At 41.5% G+C, this 23,572-nt stretch overlaps 1 protein-coding gene across 2 annotated transcripts in view; it reads left to right on the top strand.

Annotated features, from left to right (window-relative positions):
• The window catches only part of apba1a (amyloid beta (A4) precursor protein-binding, family A, member 1a), a 47,116-nt gene that overhangs the window by 13,102 nt on the left and 10,442 nt on the right, over nucleotides 1–23,572 (top strand). The window contains exons 3-7 of one of the 2 annotated variants that reach the window (XM_034692603.1): nucleotides 5,343–5,426; nucleotides 14,780–14,878; nucleotides 19,818–19,857; nucleotides 20,167–20,312; nucleotides 21,264–21,296. In XM_034692603.1, coding sequence (XP_034548494.1) covers nucleotides 5,343–5,426; nucleotides 14,780–14,878; nucleotides 19,818–19,857; nucleotides 20,167–20,312; nucleotides 21,264–21,296 — 402 coding nt within the window. The remainder of the gene's footprint in view (nucleotides 1–5,342; nucleotides 5,427–14,779; nucleotides 14,879–19,817; nucleotides 19,858–20,166; nucleotides 20,313–21,263; nucleotides 21,297–23,572) is intronic. The other variant, XM_034692604.1, reaches the window with a different exon arrangement.

Genomic DNA, 23,572 nt, shown 5'->3' with positions numbered 1-23,572 from the left:
TAGAGGGTGAGACGGGTTCAATAATTCAGTGAGTATCAGATAACAGAGAGACAGGAGCTGCTTATGTTTCCATCAGATCAGACCTGCAGCCTCTGCTAAGGCTCTAAAAACCAAACCAAAGCTCATGTGTGTGTACTCCTACTCCTATCTAAAGGAAGCATATATAAGGTGTTTCCTCATGATGTTATCTAAAGGAAGCATATGTAAGGTGTTTCCTCGTGATGTTATCTAAAGGAAGCATATATAAGGTGTTTCCTCATGATGTTATCTAAAGGAAGCATATATAAGGTGTTTCCTCATGATGTATTCTAAAGGAAGCATATAGAGGTGTTTCCTCATGATGTTATCTAAAGGAAGCAAATAGAGGTGTTTCCTCATGATGCTACCTAGTGGAAGCATATATAAGGTGTTTCCTCATGATGTTATCTAAAGGAAGCAAATAGAGGTGTTTCCTCATGATGCTACCTTGAGGAAGCATATATAAGGTGTTTCCTCATGATGTTATCTAAAGGAAGCAAATAGAGGTGTTTCCTCATGATGCTACCTTGAGGAAGCATATATAAGGTGTTTCCTCATGATGTTATCTAAAGGAAGCAAATAGAGGTGTTTCCTCATGATGTTACCTAGAGGAAGCAAATAGAGGTGTTTCCTCATGATGTTATCTAAAGGAAGCATATATAAGGTGTTTCCTCATGATGTATTCTAAAGGAAGCATATATAAGGTGTTTCCTCATGATGTTATCTAAAGGAAGCATGTATAAGGTGTTTCCTCATGATGTAATCTAAAGGAAGCATGTATAAGGTGTTTCCTCATGATGTTATCTAAAGGAAGCATATATAAGGTGTTTCCTCATTATGTTATCTAAAGGAAGCATATGTAAGGTGTTTCCTCATGATGCTACCAAGTGGAAGCATATATAAGGTGTTTCCTCATGATGTTATCTAAAGGAAGCAAATAGAGGTGTTTCCTCATGATGCTACCTTGAGGAAGCATATATAAGGTGTTTCCTCATGATGTTATCTAAAGGAAGCAAATAGAGGTGTTTCCTCATGATGCTACCTTGAGGAAGCATATATAAGGTGTTTCCTCATGATGTTATCTAAAGGAAGCAAATAGAGGTGTTTCCTCATGATGTTACCTAGAGGAAGCAAATAGAGGTGTTTCCTCATGATGTTATCTAAAGGAAGCATATATAAGGTGTTTCCTCATGATGTATTCTAAAGGAAGCATATATAAGGTGTTTCCTCATGATGTTATCTAAAGGAAGCATATATAAGGTGTTTCCTCATGATGTATTCTAAAGGAAGCATATATAAGGTGTTTCCTCATGATGTTATCTAAAGGAAGCATATATAAGGTGTTTCCTCATGATGTTATCTAAAGGAAGCATATATAAGGTGTTTCCTCATGATGTTATCTAAAGGAAGCATGTATAAGGTGTTTCCTCATGATGTTATCTAAAGGAAGCATATATAAGGTGTTTCCTCATGATGTTATCTAAAGGAAGCATATATAAGGTGTTTCCTCATGATGTTATCTAGAGGAAGCATATATAAGGTGTTTCCTCATGATGTATTCTAAAGGAAGCATATATAAGGTGTTTCCTCATGATGTATTCTAAAGGAAGCATATATAAGGTGTTTCCTCATGATCTTATCTAAAGGAAGCATATATAAGGTGTTTCCTCACGATGTTATCTAAAGGAAGCATATATAAGGTGTTTCCTCATGATGTATTCTAAAGGAAGCATATATAAGGTGTTTCCTCATGATGTTATCTAAAGGAAGCATATATAAGGTGTTTCCTCATGATGTTATCTAAAGGAAGCATATATAAGGTGTTTCCTCATGATGTATTCTAAAGGAAGCATATATAAGGTGTTTCCTCATGATGTTATCTAAAGGAAGCAAATAGAGGTGTTTCCTCATGATGTTATCTAAAGGAAGCATATATAAGGTGTTTCCTCATTATGTTATCTAAAGGAAGCAAATAGAGGTGTTTCCTCATGATGCTACCTTGAGGAAGCATATATAAGGTGTTTCCTCATGATGTTATCTAAAGGAAGCAAATAGAGGTGTTTCCTCATGATGTTATCTAAAGGAAGCATATATAAGGTGTTTCCTCATTATGTTATCTAAAGGAAGCAAATAGAGGTGTTTCCTCATGATGTTATTTAAAGGAAGCAAATAGAGGTGTTTCCTCATGATGTTATCTAAAGGAAGCATATATAAGGTGTTTCCTCATTATGTTATCTAAAGGAAGCAAATAGAGGTGTTTCCTCATGATGTTATTTAAAGGAAGCAAATAGAGGTGTTTCCTCATGATGTTATCTAAAGGAAGCATATATAAGGTGTTTCCTCATGATGTTATCTAAAGGAAGCAAATAGAGGTGTTTCCTCATGATGCTACCTTGAGGAAGCATATATAAGGTGTTTCCTCATGATGTTATCTAAAGGAAGCATATATAAGGTGTTTCCTCATGATGTTATTTAAAGGAAGCAAATAGAGGTGTTTCCTCATGATGTTATCTAAAGGAAGCATATATAAGGTGTTTCCTCATGATGCTACCTTGAGGAAGCATATATAAGGTGTTTCCTCATGATGTTATCTAAAGGAAGCAAATAGAGGTGTTTCCTCATGATGCTACCTAGAGGAAGCAAATAGAGGTGTTTCCTCATGATGTTATCTAAAGGAAGCATATATAAGGTGTTTCCTCATGATGTTATCTAAAGGAAGCAAATAGAGGTGTTTCCTCATGATGCTACCTAGAGGAAGCATATATAAGGTATTTCCTCATGATGTTATCTAAAGGAAGCATATATAAGGTGTTTCCTCATGATGTTATCTAAAGGAAGCATATATAAGGTGTTTCCTCATGATGCTACCTAGAGGAAGCATATATAAGGTGTTTCCTCATGATGTTATCTAAAGGAAGCATATATAAGGTGTTTCCTCATGATGTTATCTAAAGGAAGCATATATAAGGTGTTTCCTCATGATGTTATCTAAAGGAAGCATATATAAGGTGTTTCCTCATGATGCTACCTAGAGGAAGCATATATAAGGTGTTTCCTCATGATGTTATCTAAAGGAAGCATATATAAGGTGTTTCCTCATGATGTTATCTAAAGGAAGGATATATAAGGTGTTTCCTCATGATGTTATCTAAAGGAAGCATATATAAGGTGTTTCCTCATGATGTTATCTAAAGGAAGCATATATAAGGTGTTTCCTCATGATGTTATCTAAAGGAAGCATATATAAGGTGTTTCCTCATGATGCTACCTAGAGGAAGCATATATAAGGTGTTTCCTCATGATGTTATCTAAAGGAAGCATATATAAGGTGTTTCCTCATGATGTTATCTAAAGGAAGGATATATAAGGTGTTTCCTCATGATGTTATCTAAAGGAAGCATATATAAGGTGTTTCCTCATGATGCTACCTAGAGGAAGCATATATAAGGTGTTTCCTCATGATGTATCTAAAGGAAGGATATATAAGGTGTTTCCTCATGATGTTATCTAAAGGAAGCATATATAAGGTGTTTCCTCATGATGTTATCTAAAGGAAGCATATATAAGGTGTTTCCTCATGATGTTATCTAAAGGAAGCATATATAAGGCGTTTCCTCATGATGTTATCTAAAGGAAGCATATATAAGGTGTTTCCTTATGATGTTATCTAAAGGAAGCATATATAAGGTGTTTCCTCATGATGTTATCTAAAGGAAGCATATATAAGGTGTTTCCTCATGATGTTATCTAAAGGAAGCCAATAGAGGTGTTTCCTCATGATGCTACCTAGAGGAAGCATATATAAGGTGTTTCCTCATGATGTTATCTAAAGGAAGCAAATAGAGGTGTTTCCTCATGATGCTACCTAGAGGAAGCATATATAAGGTGTTTCCTCATGATGTTATCTAAAGGAAGCATATATAAGGTGTTTCCTCATGATGTTATCTAAAGCAGCCATTCTCAACCCTGGGGTCCCGACCCCAATGGGGGTCGCGAGATGATTTCTGGGGGTCGCCAAATAATTTTCGAAAAATATATCTAATATTATATTACAGAATTTCAGTCAGAGAGCTGTTCTAGTTGCTTTGTGCTTCATTACTTTTTCAAAATGCATTGTATCAACTAAATTTGTATGAATTGACCTGTGCGCGTGAGATCATGCTCCGTGACCCACGGCGGGAAAAAAGACAAAGAAAAACAAACCATTAACCTCGCGCTACATTTTGCAACCAGTTTGCTAGCTTTCTGATGCTGAAAACTGGAGCGATGGCTTAAGAGAAAAAGTGTTCCAGCTCGAGACTTGGGTCAGCAGCAGGGGTCTCAGAGTCAGTCACCAGACAGTCTGATAGCAGGGACCACCCCCTGAGAAACGGAAGGCACTGGGGCCGACACCGGCTGACTCCAGAGCTTCGAGGCTCCGTAAATATCAGCCCGACTTTCTTAAATTTGGATTTTCGTACATGACTAAAAACAACGCAGAATACCCACAATGTGTCATTTGCTCTCTCTCACACACTTGTCGACTATCACTTCACTTAACTGCGTTTCCTCAATCTTTCGATTTCTCTACTGGCATTAAAGTTAAATTGGAGCCATAGTTTTATTTACAACTAATTAAGGGAGTGCAATAAGAACTCAAAGTATATTTTTCAGTTGGTTTTTCAGTATACCTGCACCGTTTTTCTGTTTCAGCACCGCGGACAGCGCTCATTATCCATTATCCATTGATTGGGAGGGTGTGGGGGTGGGGGGGGGGGGGTCGCGGACACCAGTGCATGTTAAATTGGGGGTCGCGACTCAAAAAGGTTGAGAACCGCTGATCTAAAGGAAGCATGTAGAGGTGTTTCCTCATGATGCTACCTAGAGGAAGCATATATAAGGTGTTTTCTTATGATGTTACCTAGAGGAACCCTTTATAAGGTGCTTCCTCATGATGCTACCTAGAGGAACCCTATGTAAGGAGTTTCCTCATGATGCTACCTAGAGGAAGCATATATAAGGTGTTTTCTTATGATGTTACCTAGAGGAACCCTATATAAGGTGCTTCCTCATGATGCTACCTAGAGGAACCCTATATAAGGTGTTTCCTCATGATGCTACCTAGAGGAAGCATATATAAGGAGTTTCCTCAAGTGAATATAGTTAGGCTGACATAGTGAAAGGAGAAGCTTAAGTCTGTTTGGCGGAGGACAACTCTGATACCTGAGGACACCTGGTGTAACTGGAGCTGTCTCAGGTGTTGTATATAAACACAGGCTGTCTCTCTGAACGTCAGTGTGCCTGCAGCCTCCGCTCGTCTCACCTGTTGTTGTTTCACTGAAAAGATGGAGAACTTCTGGATGTATCAGGTGGAGAAGCTGGAGGAGGAGCAGAGCAAACAGGAGGAGCAGCGAGGAGCAGGGCAGGAGGTGGGTTTTATTTTAAATGAGAATGAGAATGTAGCGAGGTAGGTGAGTTTCATGAAATAGAGTTATTATTTATTGATGTAATGTGTTCACATACAGAAGCTGTGTGTTCTTGGACGATCTGTTTGTCCAATCCAGTGCACAGGGAGACAGATTATTTGTCTAATACTTACAATCTAGGGCTGTCAAACCATTATTTATTAAAAACGTGATTGCCGATAAATAACTTGAAATGAATGCCAAATTAATCACAGTTTTTTATCCGTTGTACCTAACAGGGACATTTGCCAGGTTTTTAATACTCTTAGCAAAATGGAGTGGACAAACATGCTTTCTTTATGCAAACATATGATTATCATTATTATTGCAATAATCCAACACAGCTCTTTAGAACATTCTCCAGATTAACCTCAAAGGTACTGCATAATCAAAAAACGTGAATAATTCAAGCAACAACAGATGGTTATATTGACCTGAGTGTAACATTACTGAGTAATACTTACACACTGTAGTGTCCAACTGTACACGTAAAGGTTAAAGTGATATGTGGGGTTGTATGAGTTATTGTAGCAGCCACACCTCAGCTCAGCTCGGCTTCTCCGGCTAGGGTTTCTGCAGACGGGGTCAGTCCTGCCACATGAGACTCCGACCTGAGCACTCACCTCAGTTTAGGTGAACCAGAAAGCCTGTTTGTTTTTGCACTATGTGTGGACACAGCGCAGACGTACTCTTCCGCCTGCAGTGCACTGATCAGCTAATCCCATCTATAATGTTCATCACTGATATAGTTAAATTTTGACACTTTTACTTCTTTTGCAGTGAAATATCCCTTTAACTAAACATCCTGTCTTATTAAACAACTCAACAAAAAACGATTGACCACACGCATCACAACAACACACACACTGTATAACAAGTAGCCTACGTCAGTTTAATTTTCCATCACTCGAAGATCATTACCTGGATCCTTAGCTGTGGGCTCAGCACATCGGGAGCATCAGCTGTTAGCTCAGCAAGTCATGAGCATTAGCTGTTAGCTCGGCACGTCAGGAGCATCAGCTGTAAGCTCGGCACGTCAGGAGCATCAGCTGTAAGCTTGGCACGTCAGGAGCATCAGCTGTAAGCTCGGCATGTCAGGAGCATCAGCTGTAAGCTCGGCACGTCAGGAGCATCAGCTGTTAGCTCGGCACGTCATGAGCATCAGCTGTTGGCTCGGCATGTCAGGAGCATCAGCTGTTAGCTCGGCATGTCATGAGCATCAGCCGTTAGCTCGGCACGTCAGGAGCATCAGCTGTTAGCTCAGCACGTCAGGAGCATCAACTGTTGGCTCGGCATGTCAGGAGCATCAGCTGTAAGCTCGGCATGTCATGAGCATCAGCCGTTAGCTCGGCACATCAGGAGCATCAGCTGTTAGCTCGGCACGTCAGGAGCATCAGCTGTTAGCTTGGCATGTGAGGAGCATCAGCTGTTAGCTCGGCACGTCAGGAGCATCAGCTGTAAGCTCGGCACGTCAGGAGCATCAGCTGTTAGCTCGGCATGTCAGGAGCATCAGCTGTTAGCTCGGCATGTCATGAGCATCAGCTGTTAGCTCGGCACGTCAGGAGCATCCGCTGTTAGCTTGGCACATCAGGAGCATCAGTTGTTAGTTTAAAAGGACAGGAACATCAGCTGTGAAATCGGCAGGTCATGAGCATAAGCTTTGAGCTCAACACATCATGAGCATCAGCTGTGAGCTAGGCACGTTAGGAGCATCAGCAGTGAGCTCGGCACGTCAGGAGCATCAGCTGTTAGTTTAGAACGACTGGATCAGCAGCTGTGAGCTCAGCACGTAATGAGCATCAGCTGAGAGCTGTGCACATCAGGAGCATCAGCTGAGAGCTTGGCACATCAGGAGCATCAGCTGTTAGTTCAGAATGTCAGGAACATCAGCTGTGAGCTTGGCACATCAGGAGCATCAGCTGTTAGCTCAGCACATCTGGAGCATCAGCTGTTAGCTCAGCACATTGGGAGCATCAGTTGTTAGTTTAGAACGTCAGGAGCATCAGCTGTGAGCTCGGAACTTCAGGAGCATCAGCTGTTAGCTCAGCACATCAGGAGCATCAGCTGTTAGTTCAGCGGGGGTGTTCTTAGGTGGAAACTCAGTTTGTATCGACAGGTAATACAAAAAAACCTAGGTCTTGTGGAGAGAACCATCTGGCCGGGCTTTGAGGCTGAGCTTTTCATTAAAGACCTGTTTCTTTATCTGTTTACACTCAAAGAGGTCTGTTTCTGCTACTTATCCACAACTGCTAATAGCATTTAGCAGTTAGCCCCAGGATATCAAGGTTAGCATCAGAGAGTCACAGACAACAAGATGGGGATGGGTCTCATATACACAACACAGAAAGGAGGCTCCACCTTGTGGCTCTATTTGGTACTGCAGTTATGTCACATCTACTGAATGTGCATGCATAAAAACAATTGTGCCATTAAGAGGAACTTTGCCTTATTACAACAAACATAGCCCAGAAGTTAAGTTCAGGGACTGAATTAGCTTACACCTAGAAGACAGCCATGACCTGTCACTCAAAGAGGCCATGCCCCTAATCCTGCCTCCCTTTAATCCTTAATCTGCTGTAAACAGGTGAGTTGTATATAAATTAAGCCGTACAGTTGTCACGAAGAGAGAAATCAGCTATAGAGACCCAAACTGTTTTTGTACCAGGCTGTAAACATGTTGATTTCTGCTGTAACATTTTAACATGGGGCTCTATGGGGACTGACTCACTGCAGGAGACACACTCTAGTGGACACTGGAGGAACTGCAGGTTTTATATTACTTACATTTTGGTATCATGTTCAGCTGGAGAGTTGTCTTGGTGGGGAAAGGGAGAAGGAGTGTTTTGAATCCATCTTTGAAATGCTCTGCAGAGCTGAAGGCAGTGAATGTGACAGTGGGCCGAGTGGCACAACGTGATGACAGAAACTGTTGAGCAGGTTGATGCGAGCTGCAGCCTGCAGGACGTCTCTTCTGCTCTAACGCTTTGTGTTGTGACATGTATCTGCTCTCTGTCTCACTCTGAGCTCATCTGTTCCGATGGTTTGTCCCCGAGCTGCGACTCGTACTGCAGGTGTGTCAGCTTGCTCACATTCAGAGTGTGAGTAGCAGGAGATGATGTGTGCTGTGAAACTGCATTTAAACGTCACGTCCCCTTATCAGAACCTGGATAAGCCCTTATCCTGGTTTTGAGAGACTCTACTATGGCATACATTCACCTTTCCCTGGTGTCTGTCAGCTGCCTTAGACCTGCGCAGGTGTGGTCTAATACACAGAGGAGACAAGGAAATAAAACGCAGCAAATGAGGGCACTGAGGGACACAGGCCCACAAACAGCCCACTTCAACACAGAAGGTGCATTTCGACCAAGAGGTCCGGGGTCTTTTAGCCCCTAGAACCACTTTCACCTGAACTAAGAGGTTCCTGTGCCCCCATTTTTGTCTGCGTTTCAACTGTGGGCTGAAGTCCTGGGTAGATTGTGCAAATCAGGCCAGTGACGTATGGAGAAAAAAAAAAGTAAATGCACTACACCACCAGACCAGTAGAGGGCAGTAAAACAAAGAGGACTGCCATTCATCACAGATGACACCATAGAAGCAGACGGACAGGCAGGTATCATTATGAGCAACACAACAGTTAGCCTGTTAGCATGAAGAGACTCAGCTGGTCTGTTTTAGATGGTGCTATATTTCATCACAGATGGATTCACTGAATCAACACGTGAGAGGAGATAAGCGCGAGTAGCAAAGACATTTCAACACGCCTTTAAAATCCTTTTGAACTCAAAAAGCCGTGGCAGAGATCGACCGGTGTTTTGGTTTAAACAGCGACCCTGTTAACTGGAGACTCTCAGCCGGATGCATCCCTCATAAACGTCTTTAGACCATCATTAAATATCTGATGAGGATATTTTGAAATCTTAATAAAAACTAAACTAGTTTGCATTCCCAGGAACTCCCTCTGTGTTTCAACAGCTGTGTAAACTCCACAAACACTGACACGTTCAGCTGAAGGTCTCCAGTTTACAGGGTCACTTTTAAAACCGGAACACCAGGAGAGATGCATTCACGGTGGGCTGAGAGAAGACTACTGTTACAAGCTGCTAAATCAAGAGAATCACAGCTTCTTCTTTTGAGAAGTACACACACATACAAAAAAGAACGAACAAATAAAAACTAATGAAAGAAAGAGAAATCAAGTGAATCACAGATGTGTGTGATGTTATTGTGGACGGAGGGAGGAATAAAAACACTGAAGTTAATCTACCAATCAGACACGTTCACGTGCATTGCAGGCCCTGCCCCCCGAAAGTCCCGGGACCTTTGAAAAGTACTACCCCCCTAGCAGGGGCTTTTTAGGGGGAGATTAACTACCCCTGAACTAAATTTAGACCCTGGGTCCACCGGTTGAAACGCACGAGGTTCAGGGGTAAAGTTCTTCTGGTTGAAAAACACCTTTACAAACAGTACAATCGGGAGAAGTGACCCTGGAGTTACTCTTTCCCTCTCTCCCCTCACAGGACTCACTTATAATTCTCCTCATACATAAGTAAATGAATGGAGGGGCCTATAAAGTGGCCATGTTTATTCAGGGAGGAAGACTTCGTCTCATTTAATCTGGGACAATCCCGTGCTGAGGAGGAGAGCGGGAGGAGACGTCAGTAACCCTGAGTTTGTTAAAGTGTTTCATGTTAATGAGAGGAGACAAGCTGGACTCTCATCTGTCCTCCATGGTCATGCTGCGTTTCACTGCGTACATGGCGTGCTCTGTCTTGTATTTCAGTGAAGACGCCGATGAACAATAAGCGCCTCCACGTGCTGTGAATGACGGGAGCAGAGCTACGAGCGGTTATCAGATTTTATTGACACAGGGCACTTATGAGACAGAACATGGATCTGTGTGTGATCCGTCTTGTAGTGTGTTTCTGGCTGTAATCAGAGACTCCAGTCTGCTGTTTGATCCAACGAGAAAGAGCTGGAACAACAGGAACACCACGCTTCACAGAGCATCAACACGTTTAAAACCAACTCAAGACATACCTTTACTGTATTTTAGGTGCAAAGTTTTATCTCTTTATGTTCAACTATTCATGTGTATAGTCATGTGTTATTCTTTTAGCCTTCTTCTCATTGTGTTTGTTTGTTTGTGTTAAAATACTCAGGTCCATGTAAACACCCGCAGCGATTTTGAATCCTGGATAATCTTAGCATTCGATACGATTCACCATCACATCCTGTTACAGAGATTAGAGCGACTAACTGGCATTACAGGAACTGCTTTAGCTTGGTTCAAATCGTACCTGACAGATCGATCTCAATTCACATTAATGAAAAGTCCACAAGGATCAGTGCTAGGACCAATTATTTGCACCTTATATATGCTTCCTCTAGGTAGCATCATGAGGAAACACCTTATATGCTTCCTAGGTAGCACAATGAGGAAACCTCTTATATATGCTTCCTCTAGGTAGCATCATGAAGAAACACCTTATATGCTTCCTAGGTAGCACAATGAGGAAACACCTTATATATGCTTCCTCTAGGTAGCATCATGAGGAAACACCTGATATATGCTTCCTCTAGGTAGCCACTGAGGAAACACCTTATATATGCTTCCTCTAGGTAACATCATGAGGAAACACCTTATATATGCTTCCTCTAGGTAGCATCATGAGGAAACACCTGATATATGCTTCCTCTAGGTAGCCACTGAGGAAACACCTTATATATGCTTCCTCTAGGTAGCATCATGAGGAAACACCTTATATATGCTTCCTCTAGGTAGCATCATGAGGAAACACCTTATATATGTTTCCTCTAGGTAGCATCATGAGGAAACACCTTATATATGCTTCTTCTAGGTAGCCACTGAGGAAACACCTTATACATGCTTCCTCTAGGTAGCATCATGAGGAAACACCTCATATATGCTTACTCTAGGTAGCCACTGAGGAAACACCTTATACATGCTTCCTCTAGGTAGCATCATGAGGAAACACCTTATATATGCTTCCTCTAGGTAGCATCATGAGGAAACACCTTATATATGCTTCCTCTAGGTAGCATCATGAGGAAACACCTTATATATGCTTCCTCTAGGTAACATCATGAGGAAACACCTTATATATGCTTCCTCTAGGTAGCATTCTGAGGAAACACCTTATATATGCTTCCTCTAGGTAGCATCATGAGGAAACACCTTATATATGCTTCCTCTAGGTAGCATCATGAGGGAACACCTTATATGCTTCCTAGGTAGCACAATGAGGAAACACCTTATATATGCTTCCTCTAGGTAGCATCATGAGGAAACACCTTATAAATGCTTCCTCAAGGTAACATCATGAGGAAACACCTTATATATGCTTCCTCTAGGTAGCATCATGAGGAAACACCTTATATATGCTTCCTCAAGGTAGCATCATGAGGAAACACCTTATATATGCTTCCTCTAGGTAACATCATGAGTAAACACCTTATATATGCTTCCTCTAGGTAGCATCATGAGGAAACACCTTATATTCTTCCTAGGTAGCACTATGAGGAAACAGCTTATATGCTTCCTCTAGGTAGCATCATGAGGAAATACCTTATATATGCTTCCTCTAGGTAGCATCATGAGGAAACACCTTATATATGCTTCCTCTAGGTAGCATCATGAGGAAACACCTGATATAAGCTTCCTCTAGGTAACATCATGAGGAAACACCTTATATATGCTTCCTCTAGGTAACATCATGAGGAAACACCTTATATATGCTTCCTCTAGGTAGCATCATGAGGAAACACCTTATATATGCTTCCTCTAGGTAGCATCATGAGGAAACACCTCATATATGCTTCCTCTAGGTAACATCATGAGGAAACACCTCATATATGCTTCCTCTAGGTAACATCATGAGGAAACACCTTATATATGCTTCCTCTAGGTAACATCATGAGGAAACACCTTATATATGCTTCCTCTAGGTAGCATCATGAGGAAACACCTTATATATTCTTCCTCTAGGTAACATCATGAGGAAACACCTTATATATGCTTCCTCTAGGTAACATCTTGAGGAAACACCTTATATATGCTTCCGCTAGGTAGCATCTTGAGGAAACACCTTATATATGCTTCCTCTAGGTAACATCTTGAGGAAACACCTTATATATGCTTCCTCTAGGTACATCATGAGGAAACACCTTATATAAGCTTCCTCTAGGTAGCATCTTGAGGAAACACCTTATATATGCTTCCTCTAGGTAGCATCATGAGGAAACACCTTATATATGCTTCCTCAAGGTAGCATCATGAGGAAACACCTTATATATGCTTCCTCTAGGTAACATCATGAGTAAACACCTTATATATGCTTCCTCTAGGTAGCATCATGAGGAAACACCTTATATTCTTCCTAGGTAGCACTATGAGGAAACAGCTTATATGCTTCCTCTAGGTAGCATCATGAGGAAATACCTTATATATGCTTCCTCTTGGTAGCATCATGAGGAAACACCTTATATATGCTTCCTCTAGGTAGCATCATGAGGAAACACCTGATATAAGCTTCCTCTAGGTAACATCATGAGGAAACACCTTATATATGCTTCCTCTAGGTAACATCATGAGGAAACACCTTATATATGCTTCCTCTAGGTAGCATCATGAGGAAACACCTTATATATGCTTCCTCTAGGTAGCATCATGAGGAAACACCTCATATATGCTTCCTCTAGGTAACATCATGAGGAAACACCTCATATATGCTTCCTCTAGGTAGCATCATGAGGAAACACCTTATATATGCTTCCTTTAGGTAGCATCTTGAGGAAACACCTTATATATGCTTCCTCTAGGTAGCATCATGAGGAAACACCTTATATATGCTTCCTCTAGGTAGCATCATGAGGAAACACCTTATATATGCTTCCTCTAGGTAGCATCATAAGGAAACACCTTATATAAGCTTCCTCTAGGTAGCATCATGAGGAAACACCTTATATAAGCTTCCTCTAGGTAGCATCTTGAGGAAACACCTTATATATGCTTCCTCTAGGTAACATCATAAGGAAACACCTTATACAAGCTTCCTCTAGGTAGCATCTTGAGGAAACACCTTATATATGCTTCCTCTAGGTAACATCATGAGGAAACACCTTATACATGCTTCCTCTAGGTAGCATCATGAGGAAACACCTTATATAAGCTTCCTCTAGGTAGCATCATGAGGAAACACCTTATATAAGCTTCCTCTAGGTAGCATCATGAGGAAACACCTTATATATGCTTCCTCTAGGTAGCATCATGAGGAAACACCTTATATATGCTTCCTCTAGGTAGCATCATGAGGAAACACCTTATATATGCTTCCTCTAGGTAGCATCATGAGGAAACACCTTATATATGCTTCCTTTAGGTAACATCATGAGGAAACACCTTATACATGCTTCCTCTGGGTAGCATCATAAGGAAACACCTTATACAAGCTTCCTCTAGGTAGCATCATGAGGAAACACCTTATATAAGCTTCCTCTAGGTAGCATCTTGAGGAAACACCTTATACATGCTTCCTCTAGGTAGCATCATAAGGAAACACCTTATATATGCTTCCTCTAGGTAGCATCTTGAGGAAACACCTTATATATGCTTCCTCTAGGTAACATCATGAGGAAACACCTTATACATGCTTCCTCTAGGTAGCATCATAAGGAAACACCTTATATAAGCTTCCTCTAGGTAGCATCTTGAGGAAACACCTTATATATGCTTCCTCTAGGTAACATCTTGAGGAAACACCTTATATATGCTTCCTCTAGGTAGCCACTGAGGAAACACCTTATATATGCTTCCTCTAGGTAGCATCATGAGGAAACACCTTATATATGCTTCCTCTAGGTAGCATCATGAGGAAACACCTTATATATGCTTCCTCTAGGTAGCATCATGAGAAAACACCTTATATATGCTTCCTCTAGGTAACATCTTGAGGAAAAACCTTATATATGCTTCCTCTAGGTAACATCATGAGGAAACACCTTATATATGCTTCCTCTAGGTAACATCATGAGGAAACACCTTATATATGCTTCCTCTAGGTAACATCATGAGGAAACACCTTATATATGCTTCCTCTAGGTAACATCTTGAGGAAACACCTTATATATGCTTCCTCTAGGTAACATCTTGAGGAAACACCTTATATGTGATTCCTCTAGGTAACATCTTGAGGAAACACCTTATGTTACTGTTTATTCATTATTTTCAGTGAAAGAGTTCCTGGGTTCTGATTGGAGGATTCATGGATGATGTTCTGTTTCTTGTCCTCTTCCTGCAGTCCCCTCGTTCAGGCTCTCCGTCTCCTCCAGGTGCAGAGTCGTCCAGTCTCCACCTGCTCCAGGACCACACCTTTGACTCCTCCCCCTCCAGCAAAGAGGTCAGAGGTCATGAAATACACATGTTATGATTGAGATATGAAACATTTAGTGATGCAAATTAAAGAAATACACTTTGAAAGAGATTTTTTTTTATTAAGAAAAAAACACCTTTTTATTTAAAATAAGACAGGTTTGTAAAAAACATTATTTTTATAATAAATTTGATTTTCTGAGACACTTATTTTCAAACACAGATTACAGTTTTTACAAAGTGTCTAACAGTTTTGATTCATCTTATATTTTCTGACATTCTTGGGGTTTATTCTGAGGACAGGACAGGAAACTCTGAGAGACATCAGCAAGTTTATTATCCTCAACCAAAATATCAAATGTCAAACATTTTAGTGTGCTGAAATTCAAATTAAAGTGAAAAACGCTAACTAACTAAAACTGAATCAAATGTTTACACAACTCAAGTAAAACCAGATGAATGTCCTCGGTCTCGGTCTTTGGCACCAGCACCCTGACAGACTCTCATCCTTAATGGTCCGTCTCAGACGAAGCATCAGGAGTTATGTTTTGGTTTGATGATAGCAGCAGAAGTTCAAAGTTCACTTTTTATTCTATGTTTTCCCAAACTTTTCACCCCGCAAATAAATATAGGTGCCAAAGACTCGTGACCCCCACTGTCCCTCAAAGTGATTTAATGTGTCTTCATTTAGCTGGTCTGCAGAAAATGACCCTACCTATATGAGCATGTGTCTGTTTACTGTGCTGTTATGAATGAACCTGCTGCTACTGATGCTTTTGATAATTAACTGTTCACTAACTCTAAACTTAGGAGTCATCTGGAAACAAAGAAAGGAAGAAAACTCATTACACTTTATATTTTCAAGGTTTTATTTCAAATTAGCGTCTGTTTTTGTTGATATTTTTTACTATAATGGGTAAAATGTACTAATTTTAGATAACTTTAAAAAACATTCTGGAATACATCTCACGACCCCCTATCTTTGTCTCGGGACCCCCCAGGGGAAACTTTTACAATACAGATACAACTTTTCTTCAACCACTGACCATTAATATTATATATTTATGTATATTTTTATTATATCTCGTCCACTTTTCCTTCATAACGCTGTCGTTCTCTTTGATGATCTGCAGCCTGTTGCACCAGCTGTGTGTACAGTCATGGCCAAAAGTTTTGAGAATGACACAAATATTACATTTTCACAAAGTCTGCTGTTTCAGTTTTTATAATGGCAATTTGCATATACTCCAGAATGTTATGAGGAGTGATCAGCTCAACTGCAATTAATTGCAAAGTCCCTCTTTGCCTTGAAAATGAACTTTATCACCAAAAACACATTTCCACTGCATTTCAGCCCTGCCACAAAAGGACCAGCTAACATCATTTCAATGACACACAGGTGTCACACACATTAACACAGGTGTGGGTGTTGATGAGGACAAGGCTGGCAATCAATCTGTCATGATTGAGTGACTGGACACTTTAAAAGGAAGATGGTGCATGACACCATTGTTCCTCATCTGTTAGCCATGATTACCTGCAAGGAAACACGTGCAGCCATCATTGCATTGCACAAAAAGGGCCTAACAGGGAAGTTTATAGCAGCGAGTAAGATTGCACCTCAGTCAACCGTCTATCCAATTATCAAGAACTTCAAGGAGAGAGGTTCAATTGTTGCCAAACAGGCTCCAGGGCGCCCAAGAAAGTCCAGCAAGCGCCAGGACCGTCTCCTGAAGGTGTTACAGCTGCGGGATCGGGCCACCACCAGTGCAGAGCTTGCTCAGGAATGGCAGCAGGCAGGTGTGAGTGCATCTGCACGCACAGTGAGGCGAAGACTTTTGGAGGAAGGCCTGGTGTCAAGGAGGGCAGCAAAGAAGCCACTTCTCTCCAGTAAAAACATCAGGGACAGACTGATATTCTGCAGAAGGTACAGGGACTGGACTGCTGAGGACTGGGGTAAAGTCATTTTCTCTGATGTATCCCCTTTCCGATTGTTTGGGGCATCTGGAGGAAGGCTTGTTCGGAGAAGACGAGGTGAGCGCTACCATCAGTCCTGTCTCTTGCCAACAGTGAAGCATCCTGAGACCATTCATGTGTGGGGTTGCTTTTCGGTCAAGGGAGTGGGCTCTCTCACAATCTTGCCTAAAAACACAGCCATGAATAAAGAATGGTACCAGAACGTCCTCCCAGAGCAACTTCTCACAACCATCCAAGGGCAGTTTGGTGATGAAGAATGCCTTTTCCAGCATGATGGAGCACCTTGCCATAAAGCAAAAGTCATAACAAAATGGCTCGGGGAACAAAACATTAAGATTTTGGGCCCTTGGCCAGGAAACTCCCCAGATCTTAATCCCATTGAGAACTTGTGGTCAATCCTCAAGAGGCGGGTGGACAATCAAAAACCCACAAATTCTGACAAACTCCAAGCATTGATTATGCAAGAATGGACTGCCATCAGTCAGGATTTGGTCCAGAAGTTGATTGACAGCATGCCAGGGAGAATTGCAGAGGTCTCGAAAAAGAAGGGTCAACACTGCAAATATTGACTTATTGCATGAATTCTGTGTAATTCTCAATAAAAGCTTTTGATACTTATGAAATGCTTCTAATTGTATTTCATTATACCATAGAAACATCTGACAAAAACACCTAAAAACCCTGAAGCAGCAGACTTTGTGAAAATGTAATATTTGTGTCATTCTCAAAACTTTTGGCCATGACTGTAAGTTCAAACGTAGCCTACTTTGAACGTAACTTCTGATTTAGGATGGAGTTTACACTCTACTAACGTTTTGGGCGTTGCACCAGCTGAGATAGTTCCAACGTCAGCCTAAGTTCCAACTGAATTCTTACACTTGGCTCCTCGTAGGTGTAAAGTCCTCTGTAGAGTACCGGTTGATACGGCGCATCGTTTTGAAGAGTGGGATGATTTGGAGGATGAGGAGATACAGAGGGTTCTCCCAGCTAGATTACTTCAGCAACGTGTTTTCCACAAGAGATTACATCCTTTGTAAAAATATGATCAGAAATATTTGATCTCTAGAGTATGTTGTAGTTGATCATTTTACCTCTTGATATCACCTTTATTACAGACACATCCTAGAATAAGGATTAAGGCTATAGTTCTCACCTTACTGTGACACTTTATCAAGATTGACATACACACTGTTGTTGTTCTGTGATTGTAGCAGCAGAAGGAGGAAGTTTGTTTCAGCTGTTGGTCAGTTCAGAGACAATTAAGCATGAAAGATAACACATGTAACAAAACCTGCATCAAAACAGATGCTTTCCTCTGATTGGCTGCTGGAAGTGTAAACGTCATATCTGCAACAATGTTTTGGTTAGTTTGGACATTATGGTCTACTAGTTAATGCTAGGGTTGGTAGACATGGAAAACTAGCATGAATTTGAATGTAGCATTTCCTCAGGACTCCGTCTAACCCCCCCCCCCCCCCCCCCCCCTCGGAGCTCCTCCAAAACGACACCCCCGCTCACATGTACTAGCACCGCTGATTCACGACCATATGATGGTGACTGATTCAAAACCGGTCCTCAGGTCTTTTTCTACACAACATCTTTTCAGGTCTTTTTGGGTCTTCCAAAAACCAAAAACTAACACCAAAGACTAAACAAACAAACAAACAACAACATTAAAAACTGAATAAGACTTCTGAAATTCAGAAAACAAAATTCAAAATGAATAAAATCAAAGTAAAGAAAATGTCTAAACTGTTATAATCTTCACATTAGGGTGTGATATGCAGGAAAGGGAATACATTTATGAAGAGAGATGTTTAAATATTTAAACATTTTAATAAAAAAACGTATTTTAAAATGTTTAATTATTCAGATATAGATGTCATTGTAATGTTTTGTGTTTTTTTATTACAGATTTGATCTAATTAAACAGATTAGATGTTTTAACTGGAACAGATTTAATGCTAATTCAAAATATTTTATGTTTCAAGAACAAAATATCTTTTTAAAGAACATACAGTGATGGAAAAACGTTTTCGGACACCCTTCAAATTATCAGACAGACATCAACAAATACAAATTATATTTTTTATTTTGTTTATTGTTTACAAGAAAAACTAACAAAGCTAAATTCTTGACAGTTTCAATATGTCAGTTCTCAACATTGTCGGTATCAAAGTCAACAAATAACATAGAATGTGTTAAAAACTGAACAAGGAATAAATAAACCTGGCTGTGACTGGACTAAAAGAAATTGCACTTGAAGACCTAAGAGTGATTCTCAATGCAATATTTGGGGTGTTTGGAAACTGTTTTCCACCACTGTATAAGACTTTCTTAACACAAGTTTAATTTAAAAAAATCTGTCAATTAAAAAAAAAGTTTTTTTTTCAATCAAATTGATTGTTAAAGACACAAACTATATTTTTGAACAACTGACTTAATTTCATAAATAGGGATTTTATTTAGTAAACAGATTTTATATAAACAGATATAAATTATGATAAAGGCGGAGGAACAAAGGTTTCCACTTCTTCCTTCTCCTGTTTGCACATGTGAATAGAAAGTTTTCAGTGCTCACTGATGAATTGTGTTAACTTTTCTTCTCTTTCTTGTTCATTTTTATTAACAAATATTTATTTTTAATGTCCATGCTCCAAATAAACACATCAATTGATCAATATTTTTCATTAAAAGTGATTTTATTTAATAAAAACATTTTATTTTGAAATAACAGATTTTATAAAACAAAATTAAATTTCATGGTTTCAAATCAGATTTTATTTTATAAAACAGATTTTATTAGATGAACACATGTTTGATATTTTGAAACAGATTCAAATGCATGAAAACAAAATTTTTTGTCCTTATTTCCGTTGTTTTATTGTGAACAGGTTTTATTCTTATGGTCGTCCTGACTGTGTCTGATTAGAGCTTAAACATGGACTCAAAGTGAAGTTTGAAAAATGTTGTCACTTTTTGTTTTTCAGTCCAGGAGAAGTCTGGCATCGTTCCCCACATATGTGGAAGGTGAGTCCACCCCCTTGTGGTCAGGAAGAGTAAAAACATTTCGATCTGTCTCTAACTGGGAGGGATGGGCCGTGACATATTTAGTGTGAACAAACAAGAAAAATATGGCTGATCAGATTAAGGATATTCATAATCTCAGTTTTGATGGATTATTTAATCTGAGTGTGCTGTGAAAAACATTACTTCAGTGTGTTCTCAGCATTTTTTTCATTCCTGAAAAATAAACACTTCACAGTTCTTCATGGGTAACTTTAAACAAGAACATTATGTAACACATAGTAACATAACAACCCCCACCCCCACCCCTAGTTCCCGGACCATGTGACCCTGAGGACCTGATCGATGGGATCATCTTTGCTGCCAACTACCTCGGCTCCACCCAGCTGCTGTCAGACAAAACACCCTCCAAGAATGTCCGGATGATGCAGGCGCAGGAAGCTGTCAGCAAAATAAAGGTAGTTTTTATTCATATGGCATGTGTCCATGTATTTAACTTGAATTATTAACTGTAATTATAATATAAGTTACACTCCCAAGAGGAAAACTCTATTTTAAATGATGTTAGGAATAAAAACAATAATATTATACCATCAAACACCAGTCCTCTGAACGCCATTATCCCTCCTGCTGCATCTGATTGGTCGCACTTTAATAAAGCATCCAATCAGTGCACAGTGTGCCTGTGGCCGAGGGGTGTGTACAAGTTCCCTCTATTCTGTCATGTTCTGAGTATCAGGTAAAAGGGACAAGAGGAAACCAGATCTCAAACCTGCTCAGTCAACATATTGTCTTAGGATCATTATTGTTCTGATCATTATGATCAAATGTGTCAAAGTAATCATTTACCATTGAAAAGTAAGTAATTACATGTATCATGTAAATATGTGTTATTAAATATGTTATATAATAACATGTTCTATAACATGTCTTATGATAACTATGTTATAACATGTCTTAGAATAAAGTATCATTACATGTGACTCAAAATAACGTGTTATTTCGTATGTCGTATAATCAGGTGTGTTGTTACATGTGTCTTATAATAACGTGTTGTTATTACTTATGTCTTATAATAACGTGTTATAGCATGTCTTATAAGAATGTGAGTTATTACACGTGTCTCATAACGTGTCATTACAAATGTCTCATTATAACGTGTTATAACATGTGACTTTTAATCAAGTGTGTTATTAAAAGGGACTTATAATAACATGTATTATTACATGTGACTCATCATAACATGTGTTATTTAATGTGACTAATCATAACATGTGTTGCTATAACATGTGACTAATCATAACATGTTTTAATTATTGTCTTGTAATAACATGTGTTATAACATGTGGTACAGATACAGGTGGTCAGTCTTTTCCTTAATTCTTCTTCTCTCTCTTTTATTACTACAGACGGCTCAGAAAGTGGCTCAGAACAAGAAGAAGGTGGAGTACCTGTCAACCTTTTTCTTCTTCCTTCGTGATCAGAGGAGCAGAGAGACAGAGGAGCAGAGAGACAGAGGAGCAGAGGGACAGAGGAGCAGAGAGACAGAGGAGCAGAGAGACAGAGGAGCATAGGGACAGAGGAGCAGAGAGACAGAGGAGCAGAGGGACAGAGGAGAAGAGACACAGAGGAGCAGAGGGACAGAGGAGCAGAGGGACAGAGGAGCAGAGAGACAGAGGAGCAGAGGGACAGAGGAGCAGAGAGACAGAGGAGCAGAGAGACAGAGGAGCAGAGAGACAGAGGAGCAGAGGGACAGAGGAGCAGAGAGACAGAGGAGCAGAGAGACAGAGGAGAAGAGAGACAGAGGAGCAGAGAGACAGAGGAGCAGAGAGACAGAGGAGCAGAGGGACAGAGGAGCAGGGGGACAGAGGAGCAGAGAGACAGAGGAGCAGAGAGACAGAGGAGAAGAGAGACAGAGGAGCAGAGAGACAGAGGAGAAGAGAGACAGAGGAGCAGAGGGACAGACGAGAAGAGAGACAGAGGAGCAGAGAGACAGAGGAGAAGAGAGACAGAGGAGCAGAGAGACAGAGGAGAAGAGAGACAGAGGAGCAGAGGGACAGAGGAGAAGAGAGACAGAGGATCAGAGGGACAGAGAAGAGGAGCGACAGAGGAGCAGAGAGACAGAGGAGAAGAGAGACAGAGGAGCAGAGAGACAGAGGAGCAGAGGGACAGAGGAGCAGAGGGACAGAGGAGCAGAGAGACAGAGGAGCAGAGAGACAGAGAAGCAGAGGGACAGAGGAGCAGAGGGGCAGAGGAGCAGAGAGTCAGAGGAGCAGAGGGACAGAGGAGCAGGTGGACCGAGGAGAAGAGGGACAGAGGAGCAGAGGGACAGAGGAGCAGAGGGACAGAGGAGAAGAGGGACAGAGGAGCAGAGGGACAGAGGAGCAGAGGGACAGAGGAGCAGAGAGACAGAGGAGCAGAGGGACAGAGGAGCAGGTGGACCGAGGAGAAGAGGGACAGAGGAGCAGAGGGACAGAGGAGCAGAGGGACAGAGGAGCAGAGAGACAGAGGAGCAGAGGGACAGAGGAGCAGAGTGACAGAGGAGCAGAGGGACAGAGGAGCAGAGAGACAGGAGCAGAGGGACAGACGAGCAGAGAGAAAGAGGAGCAGGTGGACAGAGGAGCAGAGGGACAGAGGAGAAGAGACACAGAGGAGCAGAGGGACAGAGGAGCAGAGGGACAGAGGAGCAGAGAGACAGAGGAGCAGAGGGACAGAGGAGCAGAGAGACAGAGGAGCAGAGAGACAGAGGAGAAGAGAGACAGAGGAGCAGAGAGACAGAGGAGCAGAGAGACAGAGGAGCAGAGGGACAGAGGAGCAGAGGGACAGAGGAGCAGGGGGACAGAGGAGCAGAGAGACAGAGGAGCAGAGAGACAGAGGAGAAGAGAGACAGAGGAGCAGAGAGACAGAGGAGAAGAGAGACAGAGGAGCAGAGGGACAGACGAGAAGAGAAAAAGAGGAGCAGAGAGACAGAGGAGAAGAGAGACAGAGGAGCAGAGAGACAGAGGAGAAGAGAGACAGAGGAGCAGAGGGACAGAGGAGAAGAGAGACAGAGGATCAGAGGGACAGAGAAGAGGAGCGACAGAGGAGCAGAGAGACAGAGGAGAAGAGAGACAGAGGAGCAGAGAGACAGAGGAGCAGAGGGACAGAGGAGCAGAGGAGCAGAGAGACAGAGGAGCAGAGAGACAGAGAAGCAGAGGGACAGAGGAGCAGAGGGGCAGAGGAGCAGAGAGTCAGAGGAGCAGAGGGACAGAGGAGCAGGTGGACCGAGGAGAAGAGGGACAGAGGAGCAGAGGGACAGAGGAGCAGAGGGACAGAGGAGCAGAGAGACAGAGGAGCAGAGGGACAGAGGAGCAGGTGGACCGAGGAGAAGAGGGACAGAGGAGCAGAGGGACAGAGGAGCAGAGGGACAGAGGAGCAGAGAGACAGAGGAGCAGAGGGACAGAGGAGCAGAGTGACAGAGGAGCAGAGGGACAGAGGAGCAGAGAGACAGAGGAGCAGAGGGACAGAGGAGCAGAGAGAAAGAGGAGCAGAGGGACAGAGGAGCAGAGAGACAGGAGCAGAGGGACAGACGAGCAGAGAGAAAGAGGAGCAGGTGGACAGAGGAGCAGAGGGACAGAGGAGCAGAGAGACAGAGGAGAAGAGAGACAGAGGAGCATTGAGACAGAAGCAGAGGGACAGAGGAGCAGAGAGACAGAGGAGCAGAGAAAAAGAGGAGCAG

Source organism: Notolabrus celidotus, chromosome 9, assembly GCF_009762535.1.
Source record: "Notolabrus celidotus isolate fNotCel1 chromosome 9, fNotCel1.pri, whole genome shotgun sequence".
Classification (NCBI taxonomy): domain Eukaryota; kingdom Metazoa; phylum Chordata; class Actinopteri; order Labriformes; family Labridae; genus Notolabrus; species Notolabrus celidotus.
Note: the sequence above shows the minus strand (reverse complement) of the source record. Positions and strands in the feature narration are given on the sequence as shown.